Genomic DNA, 19,479 nt, shown 5'->3' on the forward strand with positions numbered 1-19,479 from the left:
TGGGCTTCGTTTCCTTTACTTTGTAGTACAGAAATCATTTGAGCCCAAATCTCCTTACATATATTTGTCTTTATACAGCATTTCAGGGCTCTAATCAATTCATCACTGCTGCAGCACACATTTGGTCCTTAAGCAACTACAGTGAACCACATCTGCTGGTAATGTTTGGGTCTGCCATCGTTTGATAGATCACAGGACTGCTTTAATGCGATGATGTAAATCAAGCTGTTGAACAGGTAGTTCAGGTTTAGGTATAGATGCTGCTGTGGCTCGACTTCTCATCAGATTCATCTGCAGGGATTTGATGACATCAAGTAAAAAAATATACATATGAAAATAGCCCACAGTAAATCACTTTACTTCACAAAACTTGACCATGTGATGTCTGATGTGCTGCAACCTGTATTTGCTTTAATTAGCAGAGCCCAGAAATAGAGTTACATGATTTAATACAAAAGGACCAAGCCAAGTCCTTCTCAATCTGAGACAAAAAGAAGAGATTTTCAAACAAAACATTGAATTTGCAGATATTTATCATTTTTAAAGAAACGTTAACGCGACAGAAAATCGAACACCCCCTCTTCACAAATACCGCCAGTATGTTTTAGTGATTAGGACTCATTTGTTTTGGCATCTTTGGACTATGCATCATCTTAACATGTTTACTTACAGGGTTTTACTGTCAACTCGCCATTTCCAATGTTTAGTGCAACATCCACCCGAATGATCTGAAAAAGCTTTGTTCCATCCCTGAACCCTAAAACTCTATCATACCTCTATATATCATCAACTTCCATAATGGGCAAACTCTATGTGAATATGCAGTTGGCCCAAAGGTTTGTACTTTTTTTTTTTTTTGTAGAATTTCTGTTGTCGGATAATGCGTCGCCTCTACTCTGCAGCATCGCCGAAGATGTCCTGCTTCCCGCGCTCCATCTCCGCAAAGTTAAAGTCTGAGCCGGTCATCCTCCGGTAGATATCTTTGATGTCATCGCAGGTCGTCTCAAAGTGAGTCGTTGCATCGTAGGTACGGGAGATGAAAATCTAGAAGGATTAAAAAAAAAAGTAATTCTGAATATTTTTCTCTGTTAACAGCCAATTATGTTTATATTTTTTTAGTAAATGGACAAGCAAGCCATTAAGCACATACAAAAACAACTGTTTCAAATCCTCATTGAAAGCTTCTATTTTACTGTCTGAACTCCAACGTTGTGCTTCAGCACAGTTTACTGGTGCTAAGAAGACTTTAATGTAGCCGTCTCAATTATACTTTTGTGTACAATATGGTGTAATTCAGTCAAATATTTCCAAATCCATCTCATCTGGGTGTTAAAGCATTTATTCATCTTCTAAACCCCTTTTGCCCCTTTCGGGGTCACAGGCTGCTGGAGCCTATCTCGACCATGGTCGACCTGTTGCAGAGCCACATATCACACACCAATTTATACCTAGGGGCAATTTAGAATAACCAATTAACCTATAAGGCATGTTTTTGGATGGTGGGAGGAAGCCAGAGTCCCAGGAGAAAACCCACGCATGCACAGGGAGAACATGCAAACTCCGCACAGAAAGATCCTAGGTTACTAGAGATGCAAGAGTTAGCGAGTTCTGCCTTATTCTCTACATCAGCAGCCACAAACAAAGCAAGCTGAACAAATAAATGAGATACCCTGACGATGTTATATTCTATAGTCTTCAACATTCACCCATGTTTGATCCTACCTGACTGTCGGTGCCTGCGTCAGTGGGTTCATACTGGTCGCTGATGCTGACAAACTTCTGCTCGATGGGCTCCAGCAGGTCCAGAGCCGGCTTGATCTCCTTCTCTGGGTTGCCCGTTTCCACTGTGGTGCTGGCAATAGCAATGTATTTACCCTGTGCAGCCACATTGTGAGCAAAGGAGATCATACAAACGTAGATGTCTGAAAACAGAGAAGGTCACGTTAACCTTTTTTAAACTGATCTTCAACTGCGTGCAACTGACAATTAAGGTCACACTCTTCACAATTACCACGTCCATCATGCTCAACATAAATGTATCACACAAGTAAGAATGTAAACTTTAACAGCATTTCCACAACACTGAAGCTAGAAATATCTGTGCTCCATTAGAAGGGAGAACAAAGACTTGAAATGCTCACCATGCTTCCTGTTGACCTGATTTTGGGGAATGATGATCTGGCAGGAGTTGATATCACCCGTGTTGGCAATAGGGTGGTTCATGATGCAAATGACCCTGATCACCTGACCCACTTTCCTCACACGATCCATTACATAGCTGGGGTCACAGATCAGCTGCTTGCACCTTGCAATCTATGGTGGGCAAATCCAGAAAAGAAGTTGAATGTAGATGTGTTTACTCTTCATGGCTATTTTGATTTTTTTTTTAGGAAATAGTGCATTAAACACAATGCCTTTGTAGGTCAAGGTTGATACTCCGTTATTACTAAATGCTGCAAATGTTTCAGGCGTGTCTAAAATCCTTCATTAACTTACGGTAAGTACTTTCAATCTGTTCACAGTGCCATCTAGTGGTCGTGCCAGTTATTGCAACTACAAACCGTTTATTTGCATAAACTTTATTGAAAGTGAGTTATGTTCAGTCACAGGAAAAAACAGAAAGAGACCTGCCAGAACACACGCATTTTTGTGGTGTTATTTTGGAGAAAATCAATACGCACATCTTGTGTTGAGTGTTGCCTCATCAGTATCTAGATGGTAAATGCCGTATGTTTTTCTTGTTTTAGCTCTGTACAGTCACAGTCCCATTCACCCAAGCGCACACACACATTCACACACTGATCCGCTGCCTAATACTGGCACCAACCTATAACCATTATATGCAATGTTGTTCTAGATTCAAACAATGCATGTTTAAATATGTATAAATACTGTGTATAAATACACAGCATTTATACAATTTTGAGTGTCGTTAAACCTGCTCACAATGTTCAACTGTCTCAAGAAATGTGATATTAAGAAGCTTTCACTTTAAACAGCCCAGTTAAAAGCTAGAAAAAACCTTTTGCAATAAAACAGGAACATAAATATTGATTTGATGGAAAGGCAAACATTCTTCCTCTGACTCCATAATCAGGAGACTTTCATTTTCAGTAGATTTGTTCATGATGGGAAGTTCAGGATGAACAGATGGTGTGCAGACCAGCATGCTCACCTCTCCCTCTGACTTGACTCCCACCACCTTCCCCTTCTCAATCACGATCTCTTCTATGGGTTTGTTAAGCATGTACGTCCCTCCGTAGATGGCACTGAGTCTGGAATTTCAAAATAAATTGTAACACATCTGACAATGTAGAACACTTGCAGCGGTTTGTCACAAACTATGCAAACTAATAATTAACAAGACTTAGAAACATTGTTTTACCTGGCAAAGCCTTGAGGAAGTTCTCCCAGACCATACAGAGGGTAGAGGTATGGGCTCTTGCCGTACCTGGCCAAAGACTCGCTGTAAAGCTTTATTCTGTTAATTGTTTGAATGCAAGGTTGATCCAGGTAACTGCAGGAACACATATTCAGAGCGTTAAACATCTGGAGTTGCTGCATGTGATCGCATCCCAAAAACCAATGAGCACTGACTCATCTGTGCGGTAGAGCGCCAGGGAGTGACCCGTGAAGTCCATGACCTCCTGCCCAAGGCTGAACTTCTGGAAGATGGCCCGCATTGTTGTCTTTTGAGGATCGACGTCTTCCATGGTTTTTGGGTCATTTTCGTCGAAGTTGGAAACAAAGATCAAGAACTTTCTGAAGCGCCGCTTCTCAAACAGTCCCATGAGGCCTTTAATGGACAAAACCAAAATCAACTGGATTATAACATTCCTAAATCTCTTTTGTTGTTGCTTGATTTGATGTTCTCCTGGATTGCTGGTGTAGTACTTTAGATTACTATTAATGTGAAATGGTGCTTTTAAATTTGTTTTAAACTGAACAGAGTAAGGGAAAGGTTAGCAGTACAGGAAATGATTCTGTGAATAGATCTTACTAGACGCTAGGGCCTCCGTCTCAGTGGAGGGGACTTTATGGATTTTTCCTCCCTTGTACACATAACTTCCTTCAATCACTTTAAAATCCAGGTAGCGGGTCACCTGTGTGATCAGCAGCATGCGGACCAGCTGACCTGAAACAAGGAGAAGTGAAGGTCCGTTTTAAACAAAAACATCAAGTTATTTTAGGGATGCACAGTATGGGGCTTTTGGTATATACTCGACTAAAAACGTAGCTTGTGGTACTGGCTGATCTAAAAAAGAAATTCTGTTAATACACTGATCCCTCACTATACACACTTCACCTTTCATGGTCCCTTTGTGAATTTTGTCTATCGAAGATTTTTTTTAGAACAGAACTCCTGTGATAAACGTTTAGCATATCCATCTCAGATTTGAACATATTGCCACAATAACTCACCATACCTGCACACCTGTAACAAATCTTCAGACGCCCAATGGGAAGAGGGATTTCAGTTTCAGAAAAAAACTTGTTCTTAGTAAGGGGTTTAAAGCAGCAGTGATGTGCATCAGGGTAACAAAATTCATGCTAAAATATGAAATACCCCGTCTTATAGCAACAACAGATTAAATCTCAATGTGTAGTCAATGACTGGGTTCATAATCGATCAATATCTATCCATCTATCCATCTATCTATCTATCCATCTATGCCAGACTGCACAACCTTAAGGTATGGTCAACCAAAGGAATAGTTTGCTAAAAACTTGGTTCAGCTGGTTTCCTACATCTTGAATAAAAAAGAATAGGAAATATTTCAGGGGAATGACAAACACCGTTAGCCATCAGGAACTTGGGGATGAGGTCCACGTTCCAATCCCGGCCTTTTCCCATTGAATCTGGCGGGTTGCCAGGAATGTTGAAGCGCTTGTAAAGCTGAAAGGATGAAGAGAAGCAGATTTCAAAATATGAACCAGGTCTAACAGAACAGCTGTCCTTTACGGTGTCAATTCCCAACAGACTTTAAAGCCAGTCTAAACTTACATCTTCAAGGGGTGTGATGGAAGCACTCTCAGCTCCGTAGTAGGAGTTGCGGTCCATGTGCAAAACCCTTTTCCCCTTCACTGACATGATGCCTGACAGGATGCATTCCTGTTAAAGAAAATTAAAAAAAAAGAACAAAATGAACTTGGAGAAAGAACAAGCAAGAACTAGGCACTGTTCCACAAAGCAGGTTATGTGAGTAATCTCTAAGTTTGAGGGAAAGGAAGCGGATAACCTCAGCTTTCAGTTCCAAAAACGGAGGTATGTTTAAAGGTATGTTAAGTTGCCATAGCAACTTATGCTCTGAACATAACCTGGTCTGGAGCAGGTTTAGTTGAAGGTTATGATGGGCGTATACTCTTCATACACCGTCATTAAAAACTGAAGTATGAAGCTCTCTTTTTAATCCACGTGTTTCCACGATGCTCTGGAAATTGTCAATCCATTGAAAATGCCTTGGTGCACTCACTGTGCACGCGCATTAACTCAGGATTACCAAGGGGAGGTTAATTAAGCAAACTCATAACAGGTGTTTTGGAACCAACATAACCAGAGTAAGCAAATTTAGGCTTCCTTAAGCGAGAGTTCAGGGTTAAAGTCAAGGTAGTTTTACCTTGCTTTCTGGAATAACCCCCTGAAAGTCTATTTTTTAAATGAATCAAACCGGCTCCAGCAGTACGATGAGGAAGAATGAATATGTAGAATTTTACCCTCCAGTAAAGAACAGTGGCTGCCTGTCACTGGAAAACATCTCTGATGACTGCCTTTCTGTTTCAACATTTCTGCAGTAGCACTGGCTGTGTCATTTCAATATCTATTGGTTTTTTTTCTTCTAATATTCTGGCATTTTCATTTAATTGTATGTAACAAATGTATAATCTACTACTACACTACCCAGAATGCATTGAAGGGCCAAGAAGCATATGATTGGGTGAAGGAGTTGATTGATGGGAAGTTTGTCTAATGAACTGTGTTGGTCTTCTTGTTTTTCTCTTATCCGCAACAGGCAGCTTTAGCAGAGACAGCAACACCATAGTTAAAAGTTTACTCAATTCATTCGCAATTACTGAACTTTATTCAGTTCTACAGTACCCATAATGCTCCAACAGTCCAAGCGATGCAGCTTCATAGTTGCCAAAGTCAAACTAAAACAATAACAGCTTTTTGAGCACCATGGAACACAGAATTTTGAGAAAATTAAAGTTTAATGCGTGCCCTATGGCCCACAAAGTACAGGACACTCAAAGTGTTTAATCCCACTTGTTCACAACCGCCATCATAAGATGTATAGACGACTAATAACAAAATATTTGTTCACCGATCCATGCTACAAATACTTTTTCTGTATGATTCAATTGTTTTTGCTGTGTGATCAAAATCAATGTGTATTGTGCAATTCCTGATCAATAGTCCAGGAGGTGAGGCAGCACCGACCTCTCCTTTGGTGCAGCCTTTTGCCAGCTCGTTATGCTACCAATGTAATGCTTTATTTAAATGTTTTTATACGTCCTATACATGTTTATAACATGTCCTTACTTTCCATATGACAGTGAATGCATTTCATGTATGTACATGCCTTATTAAGTGTTTAAATCTGACAAAGGTGCACTGAAAAGACAAAGTGAGACAGGAAGTAGCTCTGCCTCAATGAAGAGGGCACGTGTGCTCACCTGTGTTCTCCTGTGTTCTCCTGTGGTTGCTAAAAAATTTCAATAAGAGTCGGGGTTTTTTTGTTTTGTTCTGACAGACTACAAAAAACTGGCAACAACTCATGGGCAACATATTTACAATTTTAAACCAGTTATTTGGGCACACATATGAATTGGTCCTTTGTCATTTGTACTGGCTCCCCAGACTGCTTGGGCTTCCTGAACTTCATGATAATTTGCTTATTTTCATTTAGGTAAAAATAAAAAAGGTCCCCTGATTTTATTTTTTACCTTCTCTGGTAATAAAGTAACACATTTAAAAAAAAAATATTTACATTTTCCAATTAATACAATGCATAGTGAATATACATAGTGAATCAGTGTTTAATACATAGGACATATTCAGTCATGATCTACAGAGGATTTCTGCCAAGCAGAGAAACGCACTAAAGCTTGATGAGAACAGTAATCTTTTTACTTTTTCCATGTGAGCTTTTGTCTCTTTTAGATTCAGCAGTATGGGGAGATTTAAAGATTTGGATCACAATAATTATCCTCTGTCCTGTTCTTCAGTTCCCTGGTTGTAAACATTTAAAAACACAAGCTTGAAAGTTCACCACACAGTCTGTCTACTGAATCACCAAGACTTTAAAACTTTATATTTTCTGACCCAGAACTTGACTGGTTATTTAGTGTTCCAACTTTCCAAATTTCACTTTAAACATCTCCAACTTCTTAGGGTTCTTAGCTCCAACTATGAACGAAACACTGCCGTCGCCCATACAACTGATCCAAAATTTAAATAGGGAATCCTGTGCAAATAATGTTTTTCTTGGAATACATATAAATAACTAGACCTTGGCCCTCCTCCTAAAAGGTTAAGCAGGTTTGTACAAGTTACATGCTATTCTTTGTAAGATTATTTTTTATTTGCTACCTTTTTCTTAAGGTGAGCTCATGTGAATACAAAATAAAAGCATAAACATGTTTTACATATGTGGAAAACAAATTGGGACGGTTTACTTCACTAAAGTGGTTTTGCGGAGAGCTCTGCATGCAAAACATGTGACATACTTATACAATTAGAATGGAATGTGTTGGAATTCAGAACAGTGTGAAGGCAAAAGAGACATTCTTAAACAGTATGACATTTTGATGTCTTGACTAAATCCGCATATGATGTACCCACAGCATCCATGTTTATAATATTTCAATACCCCATGCATCCATTTTCATTAGTTAAACATTTCTGAATTTCATTTCTCAACAGTAATACTGCAGCTCTTACTTACACATTTTCTTCTACTTAAAAGAAACTGTTACTAATACAATAAAACAATAAAATATTAGGAATAACCCAGATTTTCAAATGTGTCTTTTTGTTAATGTTCTTGTGTGTGCAAAATGTAAAATATCATATATATGAATATTGTCCACTATAAATTGTCATTCATTAAAGTAATTATTACATGACCCATTGTCCATATTCTTTTAACCCACAGTCAGGACCATAAATATTTGGACAGAGACACATTCTTTCTAATTTTGTTTCTGTATATTACCACAGTGAATTTTAAATAAAACAACTCAGATGCCATTGAAGTGCAGACTTTCAGCTTTTATTTCATGGGTTGAACAAAAAGATTGCATGCAAATGTGAAAAACGAAAGCATTTTTTAAACACAATCCCTTTATTTCATGGGCTCGTAAGTAATTGGACAAATGAAATACAGTAAACCCTTGTTTATCGCGGGGGTTACGTTCCAGAAAGAACCCGTGATAGGCAAAATCTGTGAAGTAGAAACCTCTATTTTTTTAGAAAAATATTATACAATTAAATACTCTATTATACATTGAAAAGAAAGAACAAACCATTTTACAGGCTCAAGCATTTGTTTCACAAATCAAAGTACTTTAAAAACGTTTTTTTTTTTTTCAACAAATAACTTCTGTACTGTACTGTCAATAATTTGAATCATTGATGTAAACAGGCTTCAAATCGCGGAGATTAGCCCCGCCCACCGCGACCCGAGAGTAATTGAATTAGGGAGAAAATTTAAAATGATCATGAAAAAAATACAAAGTACAAATGGACAAATAGTGGCTCAGGTGTATTTCAATGCTCTTCAGTCTGAGAAGCTGCAGTGTTTTCTCCTTCTCAAGCCCGCGGTGCAGCTGTGTGTTTGTTCGGGAGAAGAATATAGTGATTGACAGTTGGTGTTGCTCTTTTTCTATGGGTTTTAGAGAAACTTGAAATTGCAAGATGATTTGCATGTACGTAATTTGGAAAGCTGATTTACGCACGTGTACATATTAAACTGCAACATTATTGACGCACAGGTAGAGAAGAAGCGGAGTGACTTTTTTAGCCAATCAGAATGCAGAACACAATGCACGATGCAAATCCGTGAAGTAGCGAAACCGTGAAAAGTAAACCGCGTTATAGCAAGGGATCACTGTAACTGCAAACAAAATGGTCATTACTAATATTTGGTTGAAAACCCTTTATTGGCAATGACAGCCTGAAGCCTTGAACTCATGGACATCACCAGATGCTGGGTTTTCTCCTTCTGAATGCTCTGCCAGGCCTTTACTGCAGTGGCTTTCAGTTGCTATTTGTTTGTGGGCCTTTCTGTCTGAAGTTTAGTCTTCAACAAGTGAAATTAATGCTCAATTGGGTTAAGATCAGGTGACTGACTTGGTCATTCAAGAATATTCCACTTCTTTGCTTTAATAAACTTCTGAGTTGCTTTGGCTGTATGTTTTGGGTCGTTGTCCATCTACATTATGAAACGCCCAATCAGTTTGGCTGCATTCACCTGGATCTGCGCAGACAGTATGTCTCTAAACACTTCAGAATTCATTAGGCTGCTTCTGTCCTGTGTCATGTCATCAATAAACACTGCTGTCCCAGTGCCACTAGCAGCTCTGCACGCCCAGACCATCACACTGCCTCCACAGTGTCATACTGATGATGTAGTGTGGTTTGGATCATGAGCTTCTCCATACTTTTCTCTTGCCATCATTCTTGTAGAGGGTGATTTTGGTTTCATCTGTCCAAAGAATATTTTTCCAGAACTGTGCTGGCTTTTTTAGATCCTTTTTAGCAAAGTCCAATCTAGCCTTCCTGTTCTTGAGGCTTATGAGTGGCTTGCATCTTGCAGTTACCCTCTGTATCTACTTTCATGCAGTCTTTTTGTTGTGAACGGGTTCCTCTTCACCATGGAAATGACTCTGCGGTCATCCACCACTGTTGTCTTCCGTGGACATCCAGGTCTTTTTGCGCTGCTGAGTTCACCAGTGCTTTCTTTCTTTCTTTCTCAGGATGTACCACACTGTTGATTCTGCCACTCCTAATACTGTAGCAATTTCTCGCATGGTTTTTTTCTGTTTTCTCAGCTTAATGATGGCTCCTTTCACCTGCATGGAGAGCTCCTTTGACCACATGTCATCTGTTCTCAGCAAAATCTTCAAAATGCAAGCACGAGTCCTTTAATCAACTCCAGGGCTTTTATCTGCTTCACTCATAATGACATAACAAGGGAATTGCCCACACCTGCCCATGCAATAGCATGGAAGTCAATTGTCCAATTACGTACGAGTCCATGAAATGAAGGGATTGTGTTTAAAAAAATGCTTTAGTTTTTCATATTTTTATGCAATCTTTTTGTTCAACCCATGAAATAAAAGCTGAAAGTCTGCACTTTAATGGCATCTGAGTCGTTTTATTTAAAATTCACTGTGGTAATGTACAGAAACAAAATTAGAAAGAATGTGTCTCTGTCCAAATATTTATGGTCCTGACTTAAAAGTCTATTTGCCCAGAAAAACAGAAGTTCTGTAACAAATTGCTTGATAACCTTTCTTAAAAAATAGTTGTGTCCAAATTGATTTACTACTCACTACATGGTACGCTATATATATTAATTTGTGGAGCTGTCCAAATCTACAATTCCAAAATACAGTGCCCCAGAAATCTCCCAAAAGTCTTGGCGAAAAGTTAGCATGTATCGATGCTCGCTAAATTGGCGAATATAGACCACACAAATAAAGATATCATCTTTGCAGTTCAAAAGAAAAATGTAGTGAGCATAGCGTCTGAACTGTACTAGATAGTTCTGCACCACACAGTTTTAGTAGTTAGGAAGTAAGGAGGAAATTCTTACACAGCAAATGTCAGTTTAGACAAGACGATGTTTTCTTTACCAATACATTAAACTGTTCTGACCCATGAACATGTTAAACAGTAAACAAACTGACTTTGCACCTCAATTAAAGCTCTATGTCAACTTATTATGGATAATTTTTTAATTGGAGGAGAGAATTTCACCAAAAAAAGAAAAACTAAAATGCTTTTTTTAATCTATTTAAAAATTTAAAACCTAAAGGTTTGTGCAACCAACTGGATTTGTAGGAATAACTCAACAACTGTTGGTGTGAGACACAAAAAGAGGAAGGAGACAAATGTTGAAGTCAATTTTTTGTTAGGGGAACTAAAATCCTGTTCACTGGCATGAACGGCCATTTAGGTTGCATTTCTCTTTTGATCAGTGGGTAACTCTCACTAAACTGAACTGAGCTCTCAATTGAGCTCTCAATTACTCTCAGTTCCAGCCTTTAAACACCCACAACCTTTAGGTGGTTTAAGAAACAGCTCTTTCAAACACCTTTTCCCCTCCTGAGTACTGTATTAAACATGTGTCACCTAATTTTTTTTGCAAACGCCAATTTGCATTCACTCATTCTGATGTTCTTCACAGTGTTGATGTTAAAGGGCCTATATCATGCAAAATCAACTTTTTGAGCTTTTAAGTGTATTATAATGTTCATTCCTCACAAAAACAATTCCAAAGTAGTATTTTGATCCATTCACACATTTCTGAATATTCCTCTAAAAATCTGCTTTCACATTGTGACATCATAAAGTGAGGAACCCTTCCTGGAAGGGTCTGAGCTGCCAGCACCACCCCTACCCTAACAAACACGCCCACTTTCTCAGTGTAGCAAGCGGTGATCAGCTAAACACTTTTTTTAATAAACAATATGCACATCCATCTTTGCAAAACTTCGGATGTTGTTTGTTTTGGTGAACGAAATGCAGACCCGCTGCTGAGGCCGAGTCTAGGTTGACGTCACGAAATGGGCGGCACCCACCAAGAGTGACAGTCAGCGATACAGTCGTCTTACTTCCAGGTTAGAAAAGAACTCAGGAAAACACCTAATATTTAATTTTTTTTATATTCTTTTGTGTGCCAAAGGTAAAATATCATAAATGAATATTGTTTACTATCAAATGCTTAAAAATAGCATGTTATAGGCCTTTTAGAAAATAAGTTAAAATGAGTTGAAAAAGTTACATATCGAACTATTTAACATATCTATCTACTGATGCACAAACGGTATAAAAAGCAATTAAGCACCAACAATAAAGCTGCTAACTGACTGTAAAGACGTCACGCGATTCTCACAAAAGCATCAACCATTCAAAGTTGACAGCGAGTCAGGAGGCCTGCTCACAGCTGAAACCGCCTTAAGCAGTAGCATAGAAATGTTGACCACGTCTAAAGTAAATACACACTGAACAAACAGGAAGACTGCAGTCTCCTTCAAATACCTGTTGGGTCTCCGTGCACTTTATAGATTTTATGACAAAACTATATTTTGTTTGAATCTGTCAGCTTGAAAGTCAGTCACGGAAAACGGACCCGCCTACAAAACTACTCACTCAGTCGTTTACTTTAAGTAATTTCTTACGGAACTTTTTACAATAAGACATAAAGATACAATCTATATCCTGAGTTTAAGAGTCAAAAGCTTTAATTATTTAATGCAACGTTTGTATAAATTAATCCAGCCGGCTAAACGGAAACTGCTGCGCGAACCTTACGTTCATTTCGATGTTGTTACTTTATGAATATTATGAATGCGAGCGGGAAACGAGTTAAAATGTCGTCAAAGTGACACAGAACCGATAACCCGGTCTACAAAGAGCTTGTAAAATAGATTAATTGCACAAGTTTAGACGAGTCGCTGATCTATCGTTAGCAAGCTAATTAGCTAACTTAGCTTAGATCGGCTAATGTTGGCGGAGTGACCATCCACTCGGCTGAGGAAAGCTGTAAAAAAAAAAACGGCTGCACATTTATTTTTTTACTTAGTATTATAAACATTTATGTTAACATAAAGCCGATTTAGGAACATTATTGGACAGTTTTCGTGCCAGCTTACTATCAACATTCATCTTTATAGCCAAATACTAACAAGTAACTTAGTCTCCGTTTCCATTACATTACACGCTACAGCTAAGCTAGCTACTTAGCGTTAGCCCATACCTCAAGGCCCGGTCACTGAAATGCGCTAACTGCGCTGGAAACAACAGGTTGCAAATCACTTTCACGCAAACACATGACAACACATGATCTCCTCACCGTCAGCCCGGTGCCGAGCACAATAACGTCATATTCTTCATTCATCTCTCTAATTGTTCAGTCTTCCGCTGTAGGAAATCTGGAAGCTAGAAAATGGAGATTCGTGGAGGTGGAAATGAAAAGGGGCTGTGGTGCAGCGTCAGGCGGCGAGGGGCGGGCCTCTCAGCTGTCAATCACTGACAGCACAGTCTGATTGGCTACTAGTTTATGGTAAAAACGCAATTACAAACGGAAAAGTTACACATATTTAAATCCCTTTATCATAAAATCAAACTACTTGGTCCAACGTTGGATTAAAATGAACTAAATAAAAAAAATCATGAGCAACATTTGAATTTTTGTGAAGCGAAAAAGTCAAAATGCTTTAACTTGGGGAATTATACAAAAAACCTTAAAAGTAACTTTAAAATGCTGATAGGAATATTTTTTAACAGTTTAGGCTACTATCGTTCAAATTAAATTAGACTTTTCACAATAGGTATGTGAAATGTATTCTCTGCATTTGACCCATTCCCTGGGGGAGCGGGGAGCTGCAGATACAGCTGCGCTCGGGCAGCATTTGCTGGTTTAGCCCCACATTCCAACATCTTTATACAAGTGTCAAGGCAATGGGTCCCATTTTTAGTCTTTGGTACAACTTGACCCGGACTTGAACTCGCATTCTTCCAGTCAAAGGGTGGACTCTCCAGTACAATAAACTGCTAGACTTGGAACCCTAAACAGTTAGCCGAAAGAACAGCAAAGAACAAATTTAAAGCTTTAAGACCTTATCGTAAAAGTTAAGATTCTGTTGTGGTTATTTGCATCTGTACAACAAGCAGCAGTGAACAAAGTTTCTTCTCAAAATAATTAGAACTCTAAATCCAGGTCAATAAGATAAACTAAGCTTGTATCTGGAATGGGCTCCAGCTCTCAGGGAAACAGCCACATGCATGTTATATTGTGTTTACTGAAGTTTTAGTATAACAACGCGATACAGATAAGTAATGTTGAGTTGATTTACACCAATTACACTTAAAGTCTTCACCTTTTCGGCACTCATTCTGCAAACTTTTATTAAAGCAAATCTTGGCCTCTTTCTCTCTAAAATACCATGACACTTTAACTTCATTCTCAACACTTTATTCTTTCAATAAAACTATTTCAACAGTAGTGTCTTTAAAATAATATCCTTTAATAAAGTTTATTTCGATCTAAATACTTATTTGAGGCTCCAAGAAGGTCAAGGTTCATCAAATTGTAGCCCAACTTCTAAAGCAGTGTTTTTCAATCGGTGTGCTGTGCCGTGGGAGATGGTGAGGTGTGCCATGGGAAATTACCCTTTTTCACTGATCTATCTAAAAACATTTACCATCTCCAGGATATCAGCTCTGTGTTCATCCAAACACACTGAGTAGTTAAGAATATGAAAGATTGTAAAATACTTTTTTCTTTGTTTTTATTTGATTCCATTAAAGACATTTTGATAAGAATGGCGGTACCGCGATTTAGCCGCAGCATCAGCTCTGTTTTCGGAAAAGTCCCGCCCCTTTAACTGTCTCTACCAATCATTCTTGGAGCCTTAATCCTACGTCATCAGTCTGACCAATCAGAAGTGGTTAAAGTTTTCACTTCCTTGTTCCGATTCTGCTCATGAAGCAGGGGTGTCCAAACTACGGCCCGCAGGCAAACTGCGGCCCGCGGGTCTGTTTTTAATTGGCCCGCAGCAAATTTTGAAAATATAATTGAATATGGCCCGCACATGGCGCTCAACTCTGTTGCACTCCTCAGTTTCAACACTAGATGGAGTTGGTCACAGAAAGGTGTTTCTCCACTAAACAAAATTAAGCAAAGAAGACTATTTACCACGAGTCGCCAGAAGTGGCAGAACCGAAGAAACGCAAGATAGCAAGTGAGTGTCGAAGATTTCAAACACGGTGGGAAAATGAACATTTCTTTAAGGAAATCAATGGAAAGTGTCTCTGTTTGATTTGCACCGAAGATGTTACCGTGATGAAAGAGTAAAATGTCCGTCGGCACTATGAGACCAAGCATCAGAGCAGCTACGCTTCATACACAGGTGCCGAACGAGCACAGAAATTCAAGCAAATGGCAGCTAGCCTGCAAGTTGAACAACAGTTTTTTTTTTCCCATCACGGTGAGTCAACACCATCCAGGCCTTCTTCACTATTTTCCTCGTGTAATTAGCAGCGTTACACGAGGGGTTGTCGCCTGCCTGTCTCTCCTAATAATGGCCTTCACATCTCCACACAGGCTTTATAAGAGCAAAGGGCACAGGCTTAGGAACTAAAGGAAGCTCCTATGAGCTGTCTCCGTCTGACACCTACAAGGATGCTGTTCGCAAGGCCATGTTTGCATGCTACACAAAGATAGAGTGAACCTAAAAGGTGAAGAAAATGCATTCTGAACTGTGAAAAAGTATTCCCTTATGTAAAAAAGAACTTGTTTTGTTTTTGGAATTTTTTTTGTTCATAGCTGCATATTTTGTCACAGAGTGAAATTGTAAAATGAAGCTTTTAAATTGTGTGTGTTTAATGTTAAAATTGTCCTCGTTGGTCACCCATAAGCCCTTTTTTTTGGTCTACTTTTCTGAGAAAACAGTCGACTCTTTATAAACTACAAAGTCGTGTACTCTGCCAGTCAACCACACTAACAGCTACGTATGTAAAGATCTGCTGGCTTCAGCTGCTCAATAAACCTGTTCTGAACTGCCTGGTTGGAATGAGGTTTCATTGTCTGAGTGAATGTTTCATTTTGACGTGCGCTTGTTTTATGTGGCACAGATCCGCATCACTGCTCCCACTGAGAGCAATGTTCTTCACATTATAGGTGAGTTAAAAATACACAGTAATCATGTGTCAATATGTCACCTCTTGTGTGCGGCCCGGACCTTTGCTCATTTTTCTGTATTTGGCCCTCACCCAAAAAACTTTGGACACCCCTGTCATAAAGTCTCTCAATTCCATCATAAATACCAGCTAAAGCTCGTCTTTAATGGTGTAGCTTTCTGCGGGATCCGGTGTCAGACCGTGGAACAAGTGAACAAAACAATGAAGCTCAGAGAAGCAAGTATGTCTGTCCTCTTTGGCAGTTTTTGCACTACATCTCCCATGATGCATTGGGTTAAAGTGACAGGGTCTCAGCGTCTCAGCGTACAACGTGTCTTCCCTGTTAAACGTTTTGAATCAATTCACAATACTATCCAGTTAGTTCTTAATTTGATTGACTATAATCAATTAATTGAAGATGATGGCTTCATTTTATTTTTAGATTTCTTTAAAGCCTTTGACACGGTTGAACACAAATTTATGTTTCATACTTTCATACATTACAGTCATCAAATACCGGAGATCATTCAGAGCGTAGATTTCTTCTCTAAAGCATCTGGTTTAAAATTAAATCTCAGCAAGTGTGAATTCTTGCCAATTCACCATTCTGGTCAGTCAGTTATTCATAACATACCTGTTAGGACTGTTGTGAAATATATTGGTGTTCATATTACCAAATATAGCCAAAACTTGGAGGAAACGACCTTATGGAAAACCTTAGAAAAGTGTAAAGTCAATTTAAACATGTGGTCACAGCATGACATTTCTATTCTGGGCAGAGTGTTTCTCACTAAATTAGAATGTTTATCCAGATTCATTTATCTAGCAAATTCACACCCAATTCCTAAATCTGCAAGGAAAGCAATAAACCAGGCCAATTTTAACTTAATCTGGAAAAACAAAACTCATTGCATAAAAAAAGGGACAATATTTCAGGATTATACTGAAGGTGGACTTAAAGCCATTGAATTTGAAAGTTTGGATGGTATGATTAAAAGAAATTGGCTTAGGTCTTTTCTGCAAAATGAAAGAAATATTTGGTTTCATAGTCCTTCAAACATTTTCTCTCATCTAAGGGGCATTGAATTCCTTTTAAAATGTGATTTTGATTACAGAAAACTTCCTATTAAACTTTCTACTTATCATCAACAGGTGTTACTGTACTGAAAACTCAAATTCAAACACAACTTTAGTCCACACAACACTCCCATATGGAACTGTCAGTATATTTTATGTAGTAACAAATCAATATTTTACAAGGATTGGATTTATAACGGTATTTGGTCATTATTACATATTATTAATAATAATATAAACATAATCTTATTTGAAACTTTTTCCAGTAAGTTTAAATTGAATGATAGAAAACAATACAACAATTTGATCAAAGCATTTCCTCAGACTTTGATCCAAATGTCCTCCAGTCTGGTTCAATATGTTCAAGTTCAGCTTCCATCTCTGTTGTTTGATGGTCGACCGGTTAACTCAAAACTTCCAAACTCATTTATACGATCTTTGTTTGTTAGAGAACTGTTTCCAACATCTTACAAAAATCATTCTATGTCACAGCATTACACAAAAGAAGAAATAAGCAAGTTAAGATCTCAGTTTATAAAATATCCAATTTTTACAAAATACAAAGAAATCCATTTTAAAATAATGAATGCAGTCTATCCATGCAAGGAACTATTACAAATACTTTTTTGTTTTCCAGAAAATAACTGTTCTCTCTGTGACATAAATATAGAAACACTTGATCATATGTTTTTTGAACGTACAGTTTTTGGGAGGATTTTTTTTCTTGGTGCTCCTCAAAGTTTCCCTTTCCTATTTCTATTCAATTACAAAAGCACATCATATTATTTGGAGTAGTTTTTAGTGATAAATTTTTTGATTTGACATTCAATACTTTAATATCTGGGAAATCTTTCATTCATAAGAGCAGATTTTCAAAAAACCAAACCATTATTTAATACATTTCATAAAGAGATCAGTTTATATTTTAAATCTCTGAAATTAATAAAAAGCAAAAATTCAATAAAACTGTCTATTTTCATTGAAGATTACATGTTGTATGACAAATGGTAAATGGCGTATACTTACATAGCGCTTTCTACCTTCTTTTGAAGGCCCAAAGTGCTTTACAGTCACAGTCCCATTCACACACTGATGGTGGCTCCCCTGCCAAACACTGGTGCCAACATCCCACCAGAGGCAAAGTGGGGTTCAGTGTCTTGCCCAAGGACACTTCGACACATGGGCGTGCAAGGCGGGAATTGAACCTGCAATCTTACGATCATGAGTTGACTGCCCTACCGCTGCACCACGGCCGCCGCCGAATAAAATCCCTAGTATTGTAAACTACAATTTTAATGTTTTTTTCATTTTTATTTTATTTGCATTTTATTATTTTTTATTTCTTTCTGTTGTAGCTATGTTTATATGTTTGTTTGAAGTTCAATTAAAAGAAAACATCTTGAAACCACAACGAACACACATCAAACAGTTTTTAAATCTTCTTGATGAAATCAGAGGTAAACAGTTTAGTTCTCCTTCAAGGTTTGTGTTTTTTTAATAACAGCAAAACATTGTCTTTTATCTTTCTAACTGAAACACTTATCTAATAATGTCTGGATTATTTTATATGGTATATTTAAGAATAACAATATTTAAGAAACAGGATTAAGGTGAAGTGGCCAACAGACAAAATTAAACTAAATTGAAACCATTTATTCATCTTAAAATAAATAAAACATTTATGTTAAAGTTTTCAAAGACTTAATCTTTGATTAAGACAAAAGAAAAAAACGAATAAAACTTCAACATGTTCACTTTTTGTGTAGCTACAGAAAACATAAATATGTTATTTTTTTTGTGTAAAATTTATCAAACATATTGTGATCACATAATTGCTAAAAAAAAATTACAGTTCCCTTTGCACAAACATTGAAAAAAAAAAAAAAACATTATTTAGAAAGAATATATTTGTTTTTTGTGAGGTTACATAAAATTGCATGTTAATAAACTGTAGGAAAAAATAACTACCAGGGTAAAATGTCAAATAATTTAGTTGAAAATGATAACGGAAAACTAACTTAACTTTTATTAAATCTTTTAGAAAAACTCACTTTCACTGAGGGCCACATCAGCATAGTGTCTGTCCTCAAAGGGCCAGAGAGAACTTGTAATAAATGTATTGAAAAATAAATGTAACTACTCCTTAACGTTAAATAACTCATTATTTATTATAACTTTTTAAAGTGAGAATTACAGTTGCAGAGAAAACATGTTTTCTTGTTACTTTAGCATAAATCCTTTTAAATTTGATTCTGTTAGGTTAGGTTATATGGACAGCGTTTAAGTCCTAATGTATAGTTGCCCAATCCCATATTTCAAATCCAATTCCCCCTAGATATGAATAAATACACACCCATTTTTTATTTTAAGAAATTAAAAACTTTGATACTCTCGCGGGCCACATAAAATGACATGGAGGGCCACATTTGGCCCCCGGGCCTTGAGTTTGACACGAGTGCTATAGCATCCTGCTGAAAATGATCAAATCAATC

The 19,479-nt window shown here is 37.7% G+C and overlaps 1 protein-coding gene across 1 annotated transcript; it reads right to left on the reverse strand.

Moving 5' to 3' along the window:
* gdi2 (GDP dissociation inhibitor 2) lies at positions 1-13,264 on the reverse strand. Its single transcript, XM_023952236.2, has 10 exons — positions 13,083-13,264; positions 5,006-5,113; positions 4,798-4,897; positions 4,001-4,135; positions 3,598-3,796; positions 3,386-3,517; positions 3,176-3,275; positions 2,142-2,313; positions 1,723-1,922; positions 1-1,044 (listed from the first exon to the last, which is right to left on the reverse strand). Exons 1-10 carry the CDS (start codon positions 13,125-13,127, stop codon positions 892-894), a joined length of 1,344 nt encoding a protein of 447 aa, XP_023808004.1. The 5' UTR covers positions 13,128-13,264; the 3' UTR covers positions 1-891.
* Between the last annotated feature and the right edge of the window lie 6,215 nt (positions 13,265-19,479).

Source organism: Oryzias latipes, chromosome 23 (assembly GCF_053564925.1).
Source record: "Oryzias latipes strain Hd-rR chromosome 23, Olatipes_Hd-rR_3.1".
NCBI lineage: Eukaryota > Metazoa > Chordata > Actinopteri > Beloniformes > Adrianichthyidae > Oryzias > Oryzias latipes.

Coding starts and splice junctions, on each gene's coding strand:
- gdi2 (XM_023952236.2), bottom strand. CDS start 13,127: ATGAATGAAGAATATGACGTTATTGTGCTCGGCACCGGGCTGACG. Junction 5,114..13,082: donor TGCTCGGCACCGGGCTGACG/GTGAGGAGATCA, acceptor TTTCTTTAACAG/GAATGCATCCTGTCAGGCAT. Junction 4,898..5,005: donor CCATCACACCCCTTGAAGAT/GTAAGTTTAGAC, acceptor TCATCCTTTCAG/CTTTACAAGCGCTTCAACAT.